The following is a 20,788-nucleotide window of genomic DNA, read 5'->3' as shown; positions in this document are numbered from 1 at the left end:
CCTGTCATCAAAGAGTGGGAGTCCAGACGCCTTGCATAGGTAGGTCATCTCTTTCAGGGAGAACGACTGAAATCATTTGCTAAACTGCTTACAAAATCTCACCTGCTGTAAGGGTCTGCATGGCACTACATGAAGATGTGCCACTGATACAGTCTTGGGTGGGCCCTTTCTTCCCCTCCAATCTCTCCAAAAAAAAAAATCACCAATTTTACATTTATTATATACCCGAATTCCTACATGGGACGGGCACCCGGCCTTCATCAAACTATTATTTAAGATTTGTTCTACACTTTTACAACAGCAAGTGCACATGCCTTCTGGTTACACGCGTTGTCATGTGACTAAAACAAGACCAACTGGGAGGCCCTACTCAAAATACACAACTGTGGTCTGAGAAAAAACAGACTCAAATTTAAATACTTTAACATTTTGCATAACTGGAATTGAACTCCATGGAGACGAAGATATATACCCTGTAATAGTACATATCCTCTGGTCACCCTTGTGACACCAATTGGACTAATATTTGCGACACACTATAGGAATCTACCGACCCCCAATTACCACAAACAGCTGGACTGGCATTACTCAATTATGTGAATTCTTTTCCTGGAACGTACCCCCATCGGAGAAGAGGATTACCATCCGCTCAGGTGGTAGCCTAGATATGCGCAGTTCAACACTGGAGTTCACAGACTATCCCAACCATGCAGAATGGCTCTAGAAGTTAGGTCTCGCCTGACCCAGTGCATGTGCTGGTGAGACTTTTTGTGAGGGCTCAAAAAAATGCTACCATGGCCAGCCTAGAGCTACAGTGCATGGGCGTGCGCTTAGTAGCAGAGGCTGACAAATCTCGTCATGCTCATTAAGCGCCCGCGATCACTTTCGCAGCGCTGTGTGTATCCATTATCAGCACTCAGTCTTCGCTAAGTGATCTTGTTTGTTTTGTTGTTGTGTTAATGCTTTGCTGCGCCCGTTTGACTTGCGTGCTTTTCTCTTTCCACAAACTTGATGTTTGTGTTCCTTTATTTTGAGATGCTTTTAGTATTAGTCACACACCCAACCACACGCACAACCACACAACCAACCACACGCACAACCACACAACCGCACGCACAACCACACAACCGCATGCACAACCACACAACCGCACCCACAACCACACACCACCACACCCAACCAACACACACAAACAACCACACACACAACCACACACACACAACCACACACACACCTCACACACGACCTCACACACGACCTCACACACGACACCCACACACACAACCACACAACCACACACACAACCACACCACCACACCACACACAACCTCACACACCACACCACACACCACCACACCCAACCACACCACACACCACCACACCCAACCACACATACCCAACCACAACAACAACCACACACAAACAACCACAACAACAACCACACACAAACAACCACCACACACAAACAACCACCACACACAAACAAACAACCACAACAACAACCACACACAAACAACCACAACAACAACCACACACAAACAACCACAACAACAACCACACACACACAACCACACCACCACACACACACAACCTCACACACGACACCCACACATACAACCACACACACAACCACACCACCACACACAACCACACCACCACACACAACACACACCTCACACACCACACACCACACACACCTCACACACCACCACACCCAAACACACACAACCACACCCACACCTCCCCCACAACCACACACACAACCACACACACAACACCCAACCACACCCACAACGCCCAACCACACAACCACACCCACACAACCCCACACAACCACACAACCGCACACCCCCCCCACAACCACAACCACACAAACCACACCACACAACCAACCACACCACACACAACCACACACAACCAACCACACCACCACCACCACACCACCACCACCACACCCACAACCACACACACAGCCACACACCACACACACAACCATACAACCACACACACAACCATACAACCACACACACAACCATACAACCACACACAACCACACACACAACAACACCACACACAACCACAACACCACACACAACCACAACACCACACACAACCACAACACCACACACAACCACAACACCACACACAACCACAACACCACACACAACCACAACACCACACACAACCACCCACCCACAACCGCACCCACCCACAACCACACCCACACACAACCACACAACCATGCCCAACCACACCCACACAACCACACCCACACAACCAAACAACCACACCCACCACCACCACCACCACACACACCACCACTCATACAACCAACCACACCCACACACAACCAACCAAACCCACACACAACCAACCACACCACCACATGTACAACCAACCACACCCACACCACCACACGTACAACCAACCACACCCACACCACCACACGCACAACCAACCACCACACCCAACCACAGCCACATCCAACCAACCACACCCACACCCAACCAACCACACACACACACACACACACACCACACGAAGCATTGGCATTGCCAATAGGACTCGCCTTTGGGACCTTATAAGTGTTTAGCCACGCAACAGTTAATGTGGTTGCACCAAGAATATTGTGCTGCATACCTAAATACTTAGAAGGTCCCAAAAGCAAGACCTATTGGCTATGCCAATGCTTGTTTTTTTTTGTTTTTTTGCAGGAGCGGTTGTGGTAGGAGCTAGGGGGCAGAAGGGGCTCTTAGCTAATTGTCGGCACCAGGCCCTATCTCCTCCAAGGTACCACCCTCTTTTTTTTTAAGCTGGCAAGTCTGTGTTAAACTTCTTGCCCCAATCCCATTAAGGAAGGGTGATGAGCAGTGCATAAGAATCACCAATACAAAACCCCCAAAAATACGTTTAAAAAAACATACCTAAAGCATAATGGGCTTGTTATCTAAGCCAAATCTAGAATGCATTTTGAAAAATGATGCTGTGGTTTTACTATATTCCTTCCTATTAATGCGATCGGAGGGTGGCTTTCCCAAGTCACCCACATTTATTTACGGACGGAGGACCGATGTGAGGGCGATCAGTTCCGTGGGTCCTTGGAGTAAGTGTGACTACAGGACCACGGTCCCTCGCCGGTCCCGGGTTTGGAGATTTTCCAATAAACCCTTAAATTGTTCACTCTTGAAAAATTTTCAGAGCACAGTACAAAAAACGACAAGCGGCTGCCTGTCGTTAGAAGGTAACGAATCCCCAAATAGGGGTTAGACTAAACACCTAAGGGACCAACACCCTGATGAAGGTACAAGCAGCTGGGATTTAGGGGTCTTTACCTCCCCTAAACAATCCCAACAGTTTATTTTTAAATTCTGCCAGGAGGTGACAGGAATAAAATTGTATACAGTCGCCCCCTAGGTAGTTTTAGTATATATGTCTGCACACCTGTGGTCCCTTCTTGAGGGAATACTTTTCCTTGTTTTGTTTTTGTTGTCACTAGTTGTATTTGTTATCACCTTTCATCTTTCTGTGATCTCACCACTACATTCTTCATCTCTTAAGAAAAAACATTGCGCTCCGCCCTCTGTGTTGGTCTGCACGGGGGCATTTGACGCGGCCCAATGATGAAGCATGACACTGCAAAGTGTGTGAGGGCAGTATTAAAAGAATAATGCTTTTTCCTTTTCACAAATATTCTAGGTTCTGATAGTAAGGGATAATAGTGTGTCTTTTACTATCACGATTACCTGTTACTAATAAGTTTTTGTAGCTCTTCTCTGTATAGTGAGTTCTATACCCACATTTATTTACCTTGCTATGCTTTATGCATTATTTACGTTTTTGCGATAGATACACTTTTTATCAATTACTAAAACAAGTTACAAAAAAAAGTGTCAAAAAATTAAATTACTTTTTCAATACATACAAATAATGTACAATGTATTAAAATGTTTGTGCTTACACCCACACCACCACACACACAACCACACGCACAACCACACCACCACCCAAACAACCACACCCACACAAACAACCACACGCACATCCACACCACACACCACACACACAACCTCACACACACAACCTCACACACACAACCTCACACACACAACCTCACACACACAACCTCACACACACAACCTCACACACACCACCACACACAACCTCACACACCACCACCACACACCACCACCACACACCACCACCACACACCACCACACACCACCACACACCACCACACCCAACCACACACATGACACCCACACAACCACACGCACACCCACAAACAACCACAACCATACAACCACACAACCATACAACCTCACACACACAACCACACCACCACACACACAACCTCACACACACCACCACACCCAACCACACACCCACACCCCCCACACACACCCACGCAAACCACCACACCCACCACCCACACACACAACCACACCCACACCCCCCACACACCCCCACACACACCCACGCAAACAACCACACCCACACCACCACACACACACCACACCCACACAACCACACCCACACACACCACACCCACACCCACACCACCACACACACAACCACACCCACACCACCACACACACAACCACACCGCCACACCACACCCAACCACCACACACAACCACACCCACACCACCACACACACACACCACCACACCCACACAGACACCACCACACCCACACACAACCACAAACACAACCACACCCAGAACCACACACACCACACCCACACACATACAACCACACCCACACCCACACAACCACACACAACCACGCCCAACCACCCACACAACCACGCCCAACCACCCACACAACCACGCCCAACCACCCACACCACACCACACCCACACCACACACACACACCACCACACCCACACAACCAACTACACCCACACAACCAACTACACCCACACCACCACACCCACACCACCACACACAACCCACCACACACACACACAACCCACCACACACACACACAACCAACCAACCACACCCACATCACCACACGCACAACCTACCACACCCACACCAACCACACGCACAACCAACCACACCAACCACACACACACAACCAACCACACCCACACCAACCACACACACAACCAACCACACCCACACCACCACACGCACAACCAAACACCACACCCACAGAAACACACCCAACCCCACACACAACCCCACACACAACCCCACAACCATACACACACCCACACAAAACCACACACACACAACCACACGAAGCATTGTCATAGCCAATAGGTCTCGCCTTTGGGACCTTATAAGTGTTTAGCCATGCAACAGTTAATGTGGTTGCACCAAGGATATTGTGCTGCATAACTAAATACTTAGAAGGTCCCAAAAGCAAGACCTATTGGCTATGCCAATGCTTGTTTTTTTTTTTTGCAAGAGCGGTTGTGGTAGGAGCTAGGGGGCAAAGGGGCTCTTAGATAATTGTCGGCACCAGGCCCTATCTCCTCCAAGGTACCACCCTCTTTTTTTTTTTTAAGCTGGCAAGTCTGTGTTAAACTTCTCGCCCCAATCCCATTAAGGAAGGGTGATGAGCAGTGCATAAGAATCACCAATACAAAACCCCCAAAAATACATTAAAAAAAAAAATACCTAAAGCATAATGGGCTTGTTATCTAAGCAAAATCTAGAATCCATTTTGAAAAATGATGCTGTGGTTTTACTATATTCCTATTAACGCGATCTGAGGGTGGCTGTCCCAAGTCACCCACATTTATTTACCTTGCTATGCTTTATGCATTATTTACGTTTTTGCGATAGATACACTTTATCAATTACTAAAACAAGTTACAAAAAAAAGTGCGTCAAAAAATTAAATTACTTTTTCAATACATACAAATAATGTTCAATGTATTAAAATGTTTGTGCTTACCTAAAATCACACCTTGGGCACCTCTGTAATAACTGGGTGTCAAAGTTCTGAATCGTTCCTGTCCAGCAGTGTCCTAATTTAACCACAAAACATAAAACGTGCATCAGTACAAAATCAAGATTTATATAATTCAATTGCAAATCCCGGTCATTGGAAATTACTGCAGAAGCATTGAGTTTTTAACAAAATACATTTGACTATAGCGCCATCTGCTGCCTTTTTTCTTCCCCTTTTCATGCCTTTTTTCTTCCCCTTTTCATTTCAACACGAATACTGTATTTCAAGAGCTGCAGCCGCTCCAGTTAATACGCATAACAGCTGTTTGCATTAGTGTCATGCCACTAAAAATAAAAGTGGCCAAACGTACATTCATGTAATTATTACTACAAAGCAAATTCGAGGTGATTACCACAGAACAGTGCTATTAACCTGAAAAAACATCACTTTCTGCTGCAAAGAAACATATTATAAAATCACCGTAAAGAGGAAACCGCGGGGATGGTGGTGAATCCAAGCTCACAAGGACATGAATAACGACCTTAAAGCCAGATAGCCCTTCTAGGCACTATTAAGCAATGGTGGCAGAATCACTCTACAGCTAACCAATTCAGTGCTTTACAGAAACCTGGCATGGTACCTAAAACTCAAATCTAGATTTCAAAATGTACCGAAATTGAACAAGTTTATACGAAAATGTGGTTTATAATTAATTGTACAGTTATGTACTAAGGGCGATTATATAGTTTTTGAAGACTAATTCTTTGGCAGCTTTTAATTCATCTGTTTTTATGTTTTACTGTGTATAGCATATGTATGTTTTTTATTAATAAATTATACTTTAAAAGGAAAACAAATATACATTTAATAAAATTCATGTGGTATTCAGGTTAGCTTTCACCTTTAGAGTTTAGATTGATATATGAAAGGATGTTATTGTGGATTGAATGATTTTTTTTTCAGCAATACCTAGGAGAGCTTTGGTGTTGTTCTTAGGAAAACATTCAATCATAATTAGAAAAGGAATCTCTAAAAGAGACTGCCTCCCTCTCTCAGGCATCATCCCAGAAGCTTAAAAACTTGCTAAATCCTTCTACTCCTAAGCAAAAACCTACACTATACCCGAATGACATAGCCAACTACCGGCCCATTACTTACCTACCATTAATTGGCAAGATCATTGAAAAAGTTGTCTATGTTCGGGTGGGGGGGTGGGGGGGATGATAGAGGGCGTAAAGCAATATGGCCGCTCCCTAGAGCAGCTCCGCCGGCCAAGCCACAAATCCGATCACTAGCCTGCCTATCTGGTGCCATCGACCCCCTTTATCTGCCACGACTGAGAAGTGGAGTGTGGGGGCCAGATTTTGCTGTGTTGAGTCACCTCGTAGGTGATGTATATGCTGTAGGAGACTGGCAAACTTCTGGGCCAGCGGTGAGTGCCGGCCCTGCTGGTGGTCCTGTGGTGAGTGCTGCAAGAATAACACTAAGACCTGCCGCCGCTGGGGTGGGATTGCCGTGACTTGACTGATACCGGGTGGGCTGCGCACTTGGTGCCGGTGGGGGTGGGTGCTGGTATCGGTTGCCTTGGCTGCCGGACCTGTGCCGGGCCCCGTGTGGCACTCCGGTGGCGGGCTGAGCCAGCGGCATCTCCCGGCTGCAGTTTGGGGCCTGACGGCTAATTTGGGGCAGCGCGATCGCGGTGCACTGCCGACTGTGGGCCGGTATACTGGGCGCACATTGCGGTGCCTGCCTTTCCCCCCCTAACAGCCATTCTTCTACTAGTGTCTTCTGCGGCCCCCGCGCCCGCCCACTCTCTGCGTCCTTGCCAGCACGCCGCTGTGGACCCCTTGCTGGTGACCTAGCTGCGGTGAAATTCGAGGATCTGGCCTTGTGTGCGCCTGCGGCCTTTACTGGGAATCAGCTTGTGTGCTCCACCCCAATCGCTACGGTGCTGGACAGCCTCTACTGTATGCCTAGTGATCCTAGTTTGCCTTATCAGATGGTGCCGTTTAGCGAGTTCCCTCGGCACTGACATGACTGGCGGACAGAGCCTGATCCCACGTCGCCTACCTGCGAACCAATGACCGGCGGCGGCAGCCGTTTCCTGATGAGCGCCTGTATATTTTAATGCCCACGGACCACTACGCAGCGATAATTGCTTTCAGGGACTAGCATCGGCTCCACTCTTTGCCCCAGTTCTGGCGGGCCTAGAACACTACGGGCCTTGGAAGCTGTGATCGGATTTGCCCCGGTCTATGGATGCTCTCTGGTGGCAGACTGTGGCTGGTGTGAGTGCCGCGTTGCTGCTGGTGGGGCGTGCGGTGCCCCTTTTCTCAGTGCTCAGTACCATTGCCGTGGGCCACCCCCCTTTTGTCACGAACACCCTCTCAGTTGCTGCCCTGACCCATCTGATGACCCATTGAGGGCGAAAGCTGCCGTGCCCACTACGCCCACCTGCTTCCCGATCTGGGTGCGACAGCATGGGGAAATCTGAGCGCAACCAGCGGTGCCTTAACTTTGAGCCCCGTAGGGCCACCAAGTCCTCTCAACAGGCCGCCTCTGACTCAGAACTGGATGCCCCTGGTGATCACTTGTCTAACATAGATACAACTCTCCTTGCTGTCCAGACTAGTCTACAGTCCATAGATGGAAAGATTGACAACTTGAATCTCCGTATGGCCCACATGTCACAGAAGCTGGACAAGCATGCACTTCGCCTAGGGGAGGCAGAAACTCGGATCTCCGACGCAGAGGATGGCCTACTACAGGTGACAGCGAAGACTACGTCCATGGAAAAGGTGCTGGCCGTCATACAGGCACGCAACGAAGATTTGGAGGCCAGATCAAGGCGCAACAATATGCGCCTTACCGGACTGTCGGAATCCACGAATACAGGCTGCCTTGAAACATATATTGAGAACTTACTCAGGGAAATACTTGGGGCTGAACAGTTTTCACAGGTGCTAATAGTTGAGCGGGCTCATAGATCTCTGGCCACTCGCCCACTTCCTGGCGCGCCGCCGCGCTCCATCATTGCCCGTCTACTAAATTACCGGGACCGCGACACCATCCTTTGTTTGGCCCGTGAAAGGGGCAACATCACCCATGAGGGCAACGCTCTTGCTTCTTATCCTGATTTCATGGCAGCGGTGCAGGAGGCTCGAAGAGAATACTTGCCTGTTAAAAAACTCCTTCTGTCCACAAAGATCTTACGCCATGCTTTACCCTGCGCAGCTGCTCATTTATAATGGGAGAAAATCCAGAATCTTCACCACTCCTAAAGCTGCTATGGACTTTGCGAAGTCTTTGACACGACACAGCCGCTCCCCCCACGGTGACAGCGGGGAGTACAGCTGGCTCCATTAGTGAAGTGACTGAGGAGTGAGTACATTGAAGTGATCCGTGAGTTGCCGGCTGGTTCTCCCCCCAACAAATGTGCTTTACCCTATTTTGAGGGAGCCTTTATTTTTCAGCTAAGGTTCGACTGGATGTTGTATCTTATGACACTTATAAGACATTGTCCTGTTCCGCAGATGACACTTGGTCTGCTGCAGCATTGAATGTTATGGCAAGGGGTCACGGTTTCTCACTAACAACTTATTATGTGCTACTAGCCAGGTAGTTCTATTGCTACAGCTTGGCCACCTCCCGCTATACCGGGAGGGGCATTGTGCTCCTGCGCCCCCATATGGGTGTTGCCCGCTATTGTTTTCTCCCTTTGACTTTTTTTCAAGGGTTATATTGGGAGGTTCGGGATGGCTTTGGAATGTTGGGGTTGCTGAAGTGGGTGGGGAGTGTAGGGGGTTGGAGGATTTGGTTTTGTGACTTTTGTTGATGTCAATATTGTGTTAACTGCAAATGTGCATTCATACAGCCTTGCATGGTCTTGCTCATGTTATGCTATGTCTTTATATCACATCCTGCTGACACGGTAATTAACTGCCTCACATAGAACGTACAGGGGCTGAATAACCCCAAGAAATCTGTCAGGTCTTGGCGTTCCTTAACAGACATGACGTTGCGGTCGCCATACTTCAGGAGACTCATCTCACACCCCAATCAGATCACAAGACCGGGTCGCAATGGGCCGGATATCGCTTATCGTCATCCTATTCCACCTACTCACGAGGCGTTCTCACATTAGTTAGAAAGCACCTGCCATTCATTATGCTCCAAAACTGTATTGATGATGCTGGGAGATATGCTATATTACACGGGAAATTGGCGGGCAACTCAATCACCATAGTCAACACTTCTGGCCCAAATATAGATGATCCGGGATTTTTTTGACGCATACTCTCAGTCCTGAGATCCTGGCCAGAAGCTGTGATATTGTGGGGAGGTGATTACAACACATCTAGATCCCACCTGTGACAAGGCAAGTGGTAGAGGTGGCCAATCGCCTAGAGCGGCCCAGGTCATAAATGAAGGAATGTCGGAGTTGGGTCTCATTGATGTCTGGCGGCAGCGGAATATGGAAGCGCGCGAGGGCACACATATTTCCGCAGCACATAATAGTTGGTCTCGCCTAGACTACTGGCTCCTGATCGAAACGGCGGGAGGTTGGGTATCTCGCGCAGCTATGTTGCCTCGCACAATTTCTGAACAAAACCCTGTTCTCCTGACACTACACCTCCCTTGCACTGCACGCCACGCATGCACATGGCGCCTCTGCACAGAGGCTCTCCTCGACCCTCTCTACGTCACCACCATTCGTGATGCCATTACACAATACTTCATGGATAATAAGGGCTCAGTGTCAGTTGCGCTGACTCTCTGGGAGGCCTTCAAGGCCACAATCCGGGGCACATGTATCAGCACATCTGCCGGTATCCTAAATGACCTGCGGGGACAAATCAGTAAACTTGAAAGTACGCTGCGGGATCTTGAGCAGGAATATGAGGCCTCGCCTCGTGCCTGACCTTAGCATCGATCAGGGAGGTCACGCAAGAGTACACTGAACTAGACGAAAAGGAGGTCAAATATATTTCACGGCGACACATTGCCCGTGTGTTTTGGGAGGGTGGACAGCTGGGATGCCACCTAGCTAGCAGGGTCAAGGATCGTGCGACCCAGCATGTTATTTCCAAGATCACTGATGACCAAGGCCTCGACCACTAAACTACCCCAGTAGTTCTGGAACAGTTCAGACTCACCTAAGAATCCTTATACACCTCAAAAGGGGCGGCTAACACAGCTAATATGGATGCGTGTTTATCCGACATTGCCATTTCCTGGTTATCAGACGGGCAGAGGGAGTTTCTCAGTCAGCCTGTCACGGAGGAGGAAGTGCGTGCTGCCATTAAGTCCAGGGCGGTCCTCTTTCGCCCCTCCTGTTTGCGTTGACACTCGAGCCCCTTGCCTGCGTCATCCGGTAGCGACATGGGCCTGCGGCACTTCGTTTTGCCCATCGCCCAGTCAGCATCTCCTTGTAAGCAGACGATATGCTGCTATTTTTGCAAGAACCCCGTACTTTTATGGCACCACTATTGCGGGAATTTACCCGCTTTGGCTTGTTCTCTGGCCTGCATATCAATTGGTCCAAATCGGTCATAGTACCACTCACGGAGTGCACTGCGCCACACGACTTGGAATACCCACTTGAGTGGTCTCTGGACCCTGTGAAATATCTGGGGATATGGGTGCACAGAAACCCTGACATGGTGATATGTGAAAACTATGGTCCAGCATGCGCCAAGCTGAAGAGTGGGTGAGACTTTGGCTATCCCTAGCGGACCGCATCGCATTAATCAAGATGGTAGTGCTGCCACAATTTTTGTCCCTTTTTAGTAATATACCAATTCCCCGCACTCAGCATTTTTTTTACCACTGTGCGCACTTTGCTCCTTATCTGGGGAGGTAAACAGGTCAGGATATTTCGGAACACACTTATCCTGGATTATAAACATGGGGGTTTTAATGTACCCGACTTATATTTGTATTACTTATGTGCGCACACACAATATGCTTATTACTGGGTTGGTGCCCATGAATCCATTCCGCATGTAGCAGTAGAGGACGGGGACGCTGACCCCATCCCACTAGCGTACATGTTGACACGTCAAGAGACAGACCCCTCATACGGAAATTAACACAATCAACGCTACTATCAAAGCCTGGCAGGCACTGGGCCACATGGCTGGTAAACTGCCATTGCATTCACCTCATCTACCCATCGCGTTCCATTCAAACTTGTCGGTGACACACGAGACGGGAGCCATGTGCACTTTTCACAAGGTGAGAATCGTTAAAATGCAATACCCGTTTCTTGGGGGCGTGAGATGATCTCACCTACATACAAATAAAACGTCACTTTTCATGTTTTGTTTTCACCGGTTGAAGAAGGTGCTGCAAAAACACTATCACACCTACCCTGCAGAGCCTCTCTCACTGCAAATTCTCCATGCCCTGCTCACTAGCTCAACAAGACGCAATCTCCTCACTAAGTTATATCGCACTGCTAGGGAGGAGAGGCCGCAAACACACAACCGCAGCTTAGAGGCATGGAATGCTCAACTAGACCCATCTTTGACGTCACCAGATTGGGCATACTGCTGTCAACTCACAGGTGCACTAACATCAAATGGTAACCCCCGACTAATACACTTCAAGTATCTGCATCAAATGTACTATACTCCGATTAGGTTATTTAAATATGGGCTTCATGACGATCGTTGTAAAAGATGTGGAGCAACAGACGCTGACTTTTGGCACTTATCCTGGGAGTGTCCCCAGATTGCACAATATTGGGTGGGGGTGATCTGAATATTGCCCAAAATTGTTGGTCTAGAATTGCAATGCTCCCCGCAGGCTTGTTTGCTGGGTTTGACACCATCAGTGAAGGGGACAATGGGCAAGATGGTGAAGGTGGCTTTACTGATGGCCAAAAGGCGAGTGGCGATAACTTGGGAGAGTACGATGGCACCAACGACTACACAATGGCTTCAAGACTTAGCAAGTGGTCACGACAGATTAGTTCTATATGCAGGGGAACTCCCCTCCACTTCTCAGGCCACTGATATATGGAAACCCCTATTGCAGTACCTGCAGAACGTCTCAGCAGATGAGACCCCTGCCAATCTTGTACGTTAACCTTAGTATGTATATGATAGCAAGCATGAGGACTTACTGTATATTGCAGAGCTATCCACAACACTTTTATATGACGTTTGCCACGGGTGTTGCACTGTTTGTTTGATTGTACACAAATGTTCATGATATTCTTGTATATTGTTCACGCTCACTGAAAATCTCTATAAATAAAAAAAAGTAGTCTATGTTCAACTCCAAGATTACATCAATGCTAACAGTTTCCTGCAGGACTACCAGTGTGGCTTTAGATGATGCTGCAGCATGGAGACCACCACCTACACATCGTAGACAATACCCCCTTGACTATAGATGAAAATGACCCCTGCCTGTTGATATTGCCAGAACTCTCAACTGTCTTTGAAACAGTCGACCATGCCACCCTTATACACACCCTCAAATTGCTAATGGGATTCACCAGCAATGTCTTTCACTGGTTCTCCTCCAACTTTTTCAACCAACACCACAGTTTGTTTACGTGGGCACCTCCAGGACACAAACAATTCCTATCAAGTATGAGGTTTCCCAGGATTCCATACAGTCTTCAGTCATCTTCAACTTTTACATGAAACCACTTGGTGCTCTGCTCACAGATAACAGCATCAAGATTCACCAGAGATACACAACTCTACTTGACAGTCACATCTGTTTCAGACATTCATCGCGCCAAGCACTGGTTGCTCCTCATCCAGACCTGGATGTCCAGCATCTTCCTGAAATAACCCAACCAAGGCAGAATTCCTATTTTTGTCAAGAACAAAAAGACATAACAAGATAACAGGCCTTTCACATCTATGCACCCAAGAACAACGTCCCTGTTTTCATCAGGACCGCCACAAGGGTTCTCTATTTAGTAAATAGTTGGAAGATTCAGCGCTTTAAAGAGCATTACATCACAATGCATTAACCATTCACACCGGGCTTCCTCTCCTATTACTTGTTGACTTTAAGCTTGCCTTTATCCATGTATAGAGATCCGCTGCCTAGGTTTGCACTACAGAAATCCCACATACATGAATACATATATGCAAAGGCAATACACAACTGACAGAATCACTATCATATAGGTGGAGAAATTCCACTACAATCAACACATCTCTATGTATCATACTCAGTCAAGCATCTCTTCAATATCAGAGTTCTACAATCAAAACATACCTCAACAAATGTAAAACCCTTTGTTTTAAACCTTATTTAGTATTTTCCAAATGTTACAGAGTCAGAACAGTAAGTTATAGGTTGACATCAGGTAAGTTGTAGACAGCAACATTAATAAATTCTTTTAAATCAGATGAGTATTGTATCACATCAAGTGGCATCTCTTGAATGCTCTAGGGATATACCCGACCAACCTTTATATTCTCCTAAAGTTCGATGTGTATTTGCCTAGGCAATAGTTCCCAAAATGAGTCATCTTGAATTTTAGACATCTAAGCATGTTGAATGAATCAAAAAAGAGAGCAATATAATTCATCCTAATGTATACCATCAATTGTGTTTGCTACCATTAGTTAGTTTCTTGTATGGGAGTTCTACGAAAGATACATATCCTAGTAGGGCATTTAGGGGTGTCAACTCAAAAGTAGTGCCCAATATTTTATGAGGAATGACCACCACATTCTTACAATAATCTGCTATACCTTAACATATGCAGACAGATGGAAAACAAATCAGTTTCCGCAAAAGAACATTTCTGGCATTCAGGGCTAGTGGCAGGTTCTATTTAATGCAGCCGATCAGGGGTATAATAGATTCGACTTAGAACTTGAAATGGCTCAACTTGTGTTAATAATGGGCGTGGCCAAGCCATGGACAAAGAGGGCCACATAGCTGAGGAGCTCCGCCGAACTGCCTCAATAACACTGGCCACCCTGCAGCAGCAGTGCTCTGAAAGGACGGCGGGAGCACGGGCAAGAACCCGCACAGCGGACTACAGAACGAACCGGTCCTGATCGTAATCTGAAGCTGCGTTACGGAGCTGTGTGCCTCAGGGAAAACAGGCCCAGAAGAGGCATGGCTGTTGCGAAGCCGGGTAACCGAGTGACAAACCAACCCAGCGCTGAGATCGAGAACGCAGCAGCTGCTGAGCACCTCGGGACTGGGAGGCCCATGCTAGGGTGGTAACAGGATGGCAGCAGGCAACTGAACTGTACAAAATGCCGGAGTTGCTGCGATTGGCTTTCTGGTGGAGGACCGGGAGGCACATACCAAACAAGTAAGCCCCACACTTATTCCCCTGGTGGCCCCGCAGTGATGGGGATTGCGGGTGAGATTGGGGGGGAGGGGGGGAGGGGGGAGCCATTCGGCCCTACGGAGCAGTGGGTTACCTCCTGGTCGCACGCTTGGGCCCATATGCCAAGTTGTTGGGATTTGCTGGGGACCCATCCCGGGAATCTTATTGCTATGCAGTGGAAGTGCACACAAATGACCACATGTATGCTCTGTTATCATGTCCAGTCTATCGAGGACTGGATCAGAAAATAGCCGGTTTGGTGGTATACACGGGCTTGTGGTCCCACATAAAGAGTGGAACCAATAAGGTTACACAGCTGAACAATAAACACTGCTGGAGCAGCGTCGAGAGGCTCGATGGGATGACCAGGAGGCACGCACCCCACATGTAAGCCCCATACTTATTCCCCAGGGCCCCGCAGTGATAGGGACAGCGGGGGAGCCTGGGGGTCGACCATTTGGCCGTATTAAGTGGTTGGTCTGCTTGCTGGTCACCAGATTGAGAAGATTTGCCAGGGCCCAGTGCGGACATAATTCCTTTTTACGGATGCACATGCATTTGGTCACATGTAAGCTGACACTACAGCCAGGACAGTTGTGGACTAGAATCGAAAGGAGCCGATTTGACAAAGCTAAGAGTGCCATTTTCGCCACGTGGCGGCGCTTGAACTGATTGCTATGGGCAAAGGGGACCTCAAACAAAGGAGGCTCACTTTTGAGAAAGCTGGTGGCGGGACCAATACAACCGTAATATCAATGGCGGAGGTAGGTGATGTCGCAGCCCACCGTAGGCAAATCAACAGGGCAGTGAGGCGCCAATGACAGCTACTGGCGGGATTCAAGGCGCTGGATACGAGCTTCGACTCGCTGGCAAAATAGGGGCCCGGCTAGATCAAAACGAAGGGAGGCCAGAGACCGCTGGAGGGCAGGATTTCGGATTTAGAAGATTGCGCCGCACAGGCCACGAATAGGATAGAGGATGAAAGGGTGCTCAAAACCATAGCCATCAAGAATGAAGAATTGGAGGCCAGGGGACGGCGGAACAATATTCGCATAATGAGAGTGCCTGAGACCATGAATAAAGGCCGTCTGGATGGATTTGTGGAAGGGTTACTAGTTGAACTACTCGGTCGAGAATTCTTCACTACCACATTGGTTGTTGAGAGAGCACACCGCACTCTTGATCCTCAACCTAATCCCGGATGTCCGCCATGCCCAATAATGGCACAGCTCCTCCACTTCAAGGACCGAGATACCGCCCTGCGTATGGACCGTGAAAAGGGAGCCTTAGAATGGCAGGATTCAGCAATTGCCTTGTACCCAGACTTCAGCGCAATGGTGCAGGATGCACGCAAGAAATATGCAACGGTCAAGCTCGCTCTGAGACGGGGAGGACTGAAATATGGCATTTTGTACCATGCACGACTGAGTTGACGTGGATGGTCGGCCAAGAATTTGACACACCTGCTGCAATGCAAGAAATCCTCAGAGCATGGGATGTGAATGGTCACCTAAGAAAATCCCCCACGCTGGTCCGATTTCCTAGAAAATACCGGACTCTGGTGCCACTGCTGATTTGTTCTCCGCTGGTTGAAGAACTAACTGTTACACATATTGCTAAGTATTGCCTGCGCTTCTTGTTATACTGGAGTGATACGATGCTTGCTGGGGCGGCTGAAATAATAGTTTCCTCCTTTGTTGACACTTTACAATTGGGGATTTGGCGTAGCGTTGCCACCCCCCAGTCCTTAGGCACTATTATTTTTTTGATTGTTTGAAACCTTCCATAGTATGATCACTTCGCTGGTTGGGAGTGGGGCTGTTCCCCTTGAGAAAATTGAGGGGATGGGAGGGGGGTGGCAGGGGCTGGTAATGTTCACAGATTTGCTTTCACTTTGTAACTGTAGACGCATGCTCAGAATGTATATAACTGCTGAGGGTCCACACAATGGATTAGCTACAAACTTAGAGAATGGTGCATAGTAATATTCAGATTGACAATATGGTATTAATGTCTTGGAATGTACGGGGACTCAATGATACACGTAAGTGCAAACAAGTCCTGCATTAGTTACAGCGTCAGAGTAGACGTGGCTTTTTTACAGGAAACTCACTTGTCACCGCATAATTCCACTAGCTTTGCCGCCAGTTGGGGCCCTAATAGATACTTCACGAGTTACAGTACATACTCTAGAGGGGTCGCTATTCTCATACATAAGCGGGTTCCGTTCAGGGCGGTAGAGGTCTACTCGGACCAGGCGGGCAGGTTTCTGCTGGTAAAGGGATAGTCTCAGGGAACACCATGCTATTCGTCAGTGTACGCCCCCAAAACTGATGACCAGGAGTGATTCACAGAACTACAAGCTAGCATTGATAAGATGGGGGCGGATCGGGTATGTATGGGAGGGGTTTAATCATTTTATTGAATGTACAATTACATAGCACAGCCACGACGCCAGATATGAAGCTTCTGGCCAGGCGCGGATTGATGCTTGGCGTCATTTCATATATATACACCAATGTACACACATTACGCGGCTCCCCATAACACCTGGACGAGCCTGGATTACTGGTGGATCACCCCAAACGTGACTACATGGCTAGACAAGGCCTCCCTCACATCCTGTCGGACCACGCCCCGGTCGTAATAGGGCTTAGGGTCCTGGGTTCAGGGGGAAGAGAAGGGCGGTGGAGATTTCCCGAAATGGCTCTCCGCGATCAAGTGTTTGAGACGGAGTTAGGTCACGCCATAGACAAGTATTTTGAGCGCAACGCAGGCACGGTGGAAACTAAAGCTATGCTATGGGAGGCATTTAAAGCATACACATTAGGGGAGTGTGTATATCGAAGGGCGCTGGAATACTTAAACATTTGCGTAATACCCTCTCCAGGATTGAAACTCAATTGAAGGAAATGGACACAGATAGGGGGCCCTCCCCGACAGCTTCGGGTTTGAGGTGTCGGGCGGCACTCCTGGTTGAGTTCCATGAGGCCACGGAGCAGGAATCACACTACCTGGGGAAATATGCAATTGCCAGGAGATATGATGGGGGGGATGGGGGGACGCCCAGGACGCACACTCGCCAGACTGATACGACCCAACAGAGGCTCCACATACATTACCCGCATGATTGGACACATAACGGATTGTGAAGGTATAGAGAACAAAATATGTTTGTATAAAGATTTATATACTACCAAGATCTCCCCAGATGTCGCAGCCAGTAATGTCTACCTGGACGATTTGGCTGGAGAATGCCCATAGGGAGTTTCTGACCATTTACAGTGGACAACGTGGTCCAGGCCATTGAGGTAATGGACCGGTCGAAGGTGCCGGGTCTTGATGGCTTCTCCAGCAGGTTTTATAAAGTGTTTAAAAAAAACGCTGGCTCCTCATCTTAGAGGTTTACCTGGAGGCCATAGACACTGGTGTGCTCCGCCCGACCTTGCGTGAACCCGTTATTACGCTACTCCCTAAAGCAGGCAAGGATCCTAGGTATTGTGGCTCGTACAGGTCGCTGTCCTTATTGAATTTGGATAATAAAATCCTGGCTAAAATGTTAGCTACTAGGCTGGCCTTGATTGTTGACCAACTGATATTGCCAGACCAGGCTGGCTTCATCCCACATAGATCCACGGCGCTGAACCTCCTCACCCTGTTTGCCACCCTACACAGGATTACACCTACACTCCCAGCAGCAGCTGTTCTTATAGATGCCAAAAAGGCTTTTGATTCACTAGAGTGGCCTTTCCTTCGGGCTACTCTGATTAGGTTGGGAATGCCACTGAGGTTTATAGCAGTGGTTTCGTTATTATACACGTGTCCATCGGTGAGAGTTCAGGTGAACGGTTCATTGATGGCCACATTTACACTCTCGAGGGGGACACGTCAGGGGTGTCCACTCTCCCCGCTGTCATTGGTAATAGAAATGGACACTTTAGTATGTCACTTCCAGGATAATCATTTTCATAGGGGTATACAAAGACAGGCCCGCTGTTGATCACACTATATGCAGACGATGTTATCTTATATGTGAGGCACCCTGATGACAACTTGGGGGCCCCTTCTCCAGGAGATCAATCGCTTCAGTGCCCTATCGGGCCTGCACATTAACTGGGGAAAATTTGAAATATTTCCGCCGACAGAGGCCCCTTGTAATCGAAACACAGAGTTCTCCTTGAAGTGGCGAGACGACTCGTGAAGTATTTGGAGATAGGTATTCATAAGGATCCGGCTCAAAATACTTCGACTTAATTATGGCACAGCAGTGGAGAACTTAGGCTATAAAATTGAGAGGTGGCTGAAACTGCCCATAGCCAAGGCGGGCAGGATTGCCCTGATTAAAATGGTTGTTTTACCACAGTTTTTATACTTATTTCAGAATATCCCAACACCACTGTACAAGGCCTTCCTTGCCACGCTCCGCTCCCAGTTGATAAGACTGGTGTGGATTGGCAAACAACCAATAATCAGCTGGGACACCTTGACCCTCCCTTATAAATGAAGGGGGGGGGGGGGGGGGGTGGAATACCGAACGCTCGTGTTTATTATCTAGTTGCTCTGCGCAGCTTTTCTAGACACTGGTTTCACTTGGCCTCTCTGGTTCCATATCTGCGCCCTGAGGCAGATTTATCCGACCCCACCCCCTTGTGGGCGCTGGTACTGGTCGGTCCAAAGCAGGACCCACCGGACATACAAACACGGTCGATGACTAGCTGGGCCTGGATGCAAATCACTCGGGCGACGGGAACACAGCAGCTGGACTCTTCGACGCTCCCTCTCACGGGGAACGTGTGGATACCGATTACCCGAGAGGCGACGATCCGGCAAACCTTAACCAAATTTAACTTGACTATAATTGGGGATGTGTTTCCCGTGAAGAGGACGCCCGGTTTCAGGAAGCTACTTTCCTGGACCAGTTCAATCTGTGCAGGTTACAGAGAACGTTTAGATCACAGGTCCCAAGTTATCCCTTGGAACCACCCGACTTTCCCAACTGACATTACTTATCAAGGACATAAGCGGCGAACACCTCATGTCTAGAATGTACAAAGCCACAGTGGCCTTGCTTCCAGTTAGGTACGAAAGGATATGTGCAGCCTGAGAGCGAGATATGGGTAGTACTATTACAGATGCTCAGTGGAGCTTATGCTGCGAGCAAACATGTAAAGTTAAGTTTAACCACAAACAAGATATTACACCGTAAGTTTCTATGGTGAGCTTACGTCTCCCCTGTCATGAGACACCACATGTACCCGGCCCGTGCGCATACCTGCCCCAGATGCGGTGCCCCGATGGCTGATTTTGCATACATGTCCTTGACCTGTAATAAAGTGGTTCAATATTGGACCCAGGTTTTCCATGAGCTGTCTAAAATGACTGGTTTGGGTCTGTTCCCTACACCTATGCAGACATAGTTAGGATATGTGCAGGAAATTGCTAAGCTGTATCGGCGTTTTAGTGCAAAAGCATTATTGTTAGCTTAAAGAGAGGTCGCAGTACATTGGGGGAGTAAACACCCGCCGACATTGAAAGGCTGGATGTTTAGCATGTCATAC

The 20,788-nt window shown here is 48.2% G+C and overlaps 1 protein-coding gene across 1 annotated transcript in view; it reads right to left on the bottom strand.

Annotated features, from left to right (window-relative positions):
* Window positions 1-20,788, bottom strand: part of RAB18 (RAB18, member RAS oncogene family) — a 123,276-nt gene that overhangs the window by 30,738 nt on the left and 71,750 nt on the right. The window contains exon 4 of the mRNA XM_085631766.1: window positions 5,912-5,984. Within this exon, the coding sequence (XP_085487892.1) occupies window positions 5,912-5,984 (73 nt within the window). The remainder of the gene's footprint in view (window positions 1-5,911; window positions 5,985-20,788) is intronic.

Source organism: Triturus cristatus, chromosome 10 (genome assembly GCF_964204655.1).
Source record: "Triturus cristatus chromosome 10, aTriCri1.1, whole genome shotgun sequence".
Lineage (NCBI taxonomy): Eukaryota > Metazoa > Chordata > Amphibia > Caudata > Salamandridae > Triturus > Triturus cristatus.
The sequence above is the reverse complement of the archived record's forward strand: the minus strand, read 5'-3'. Positions and strand labels throughout refer to the sequence as shown.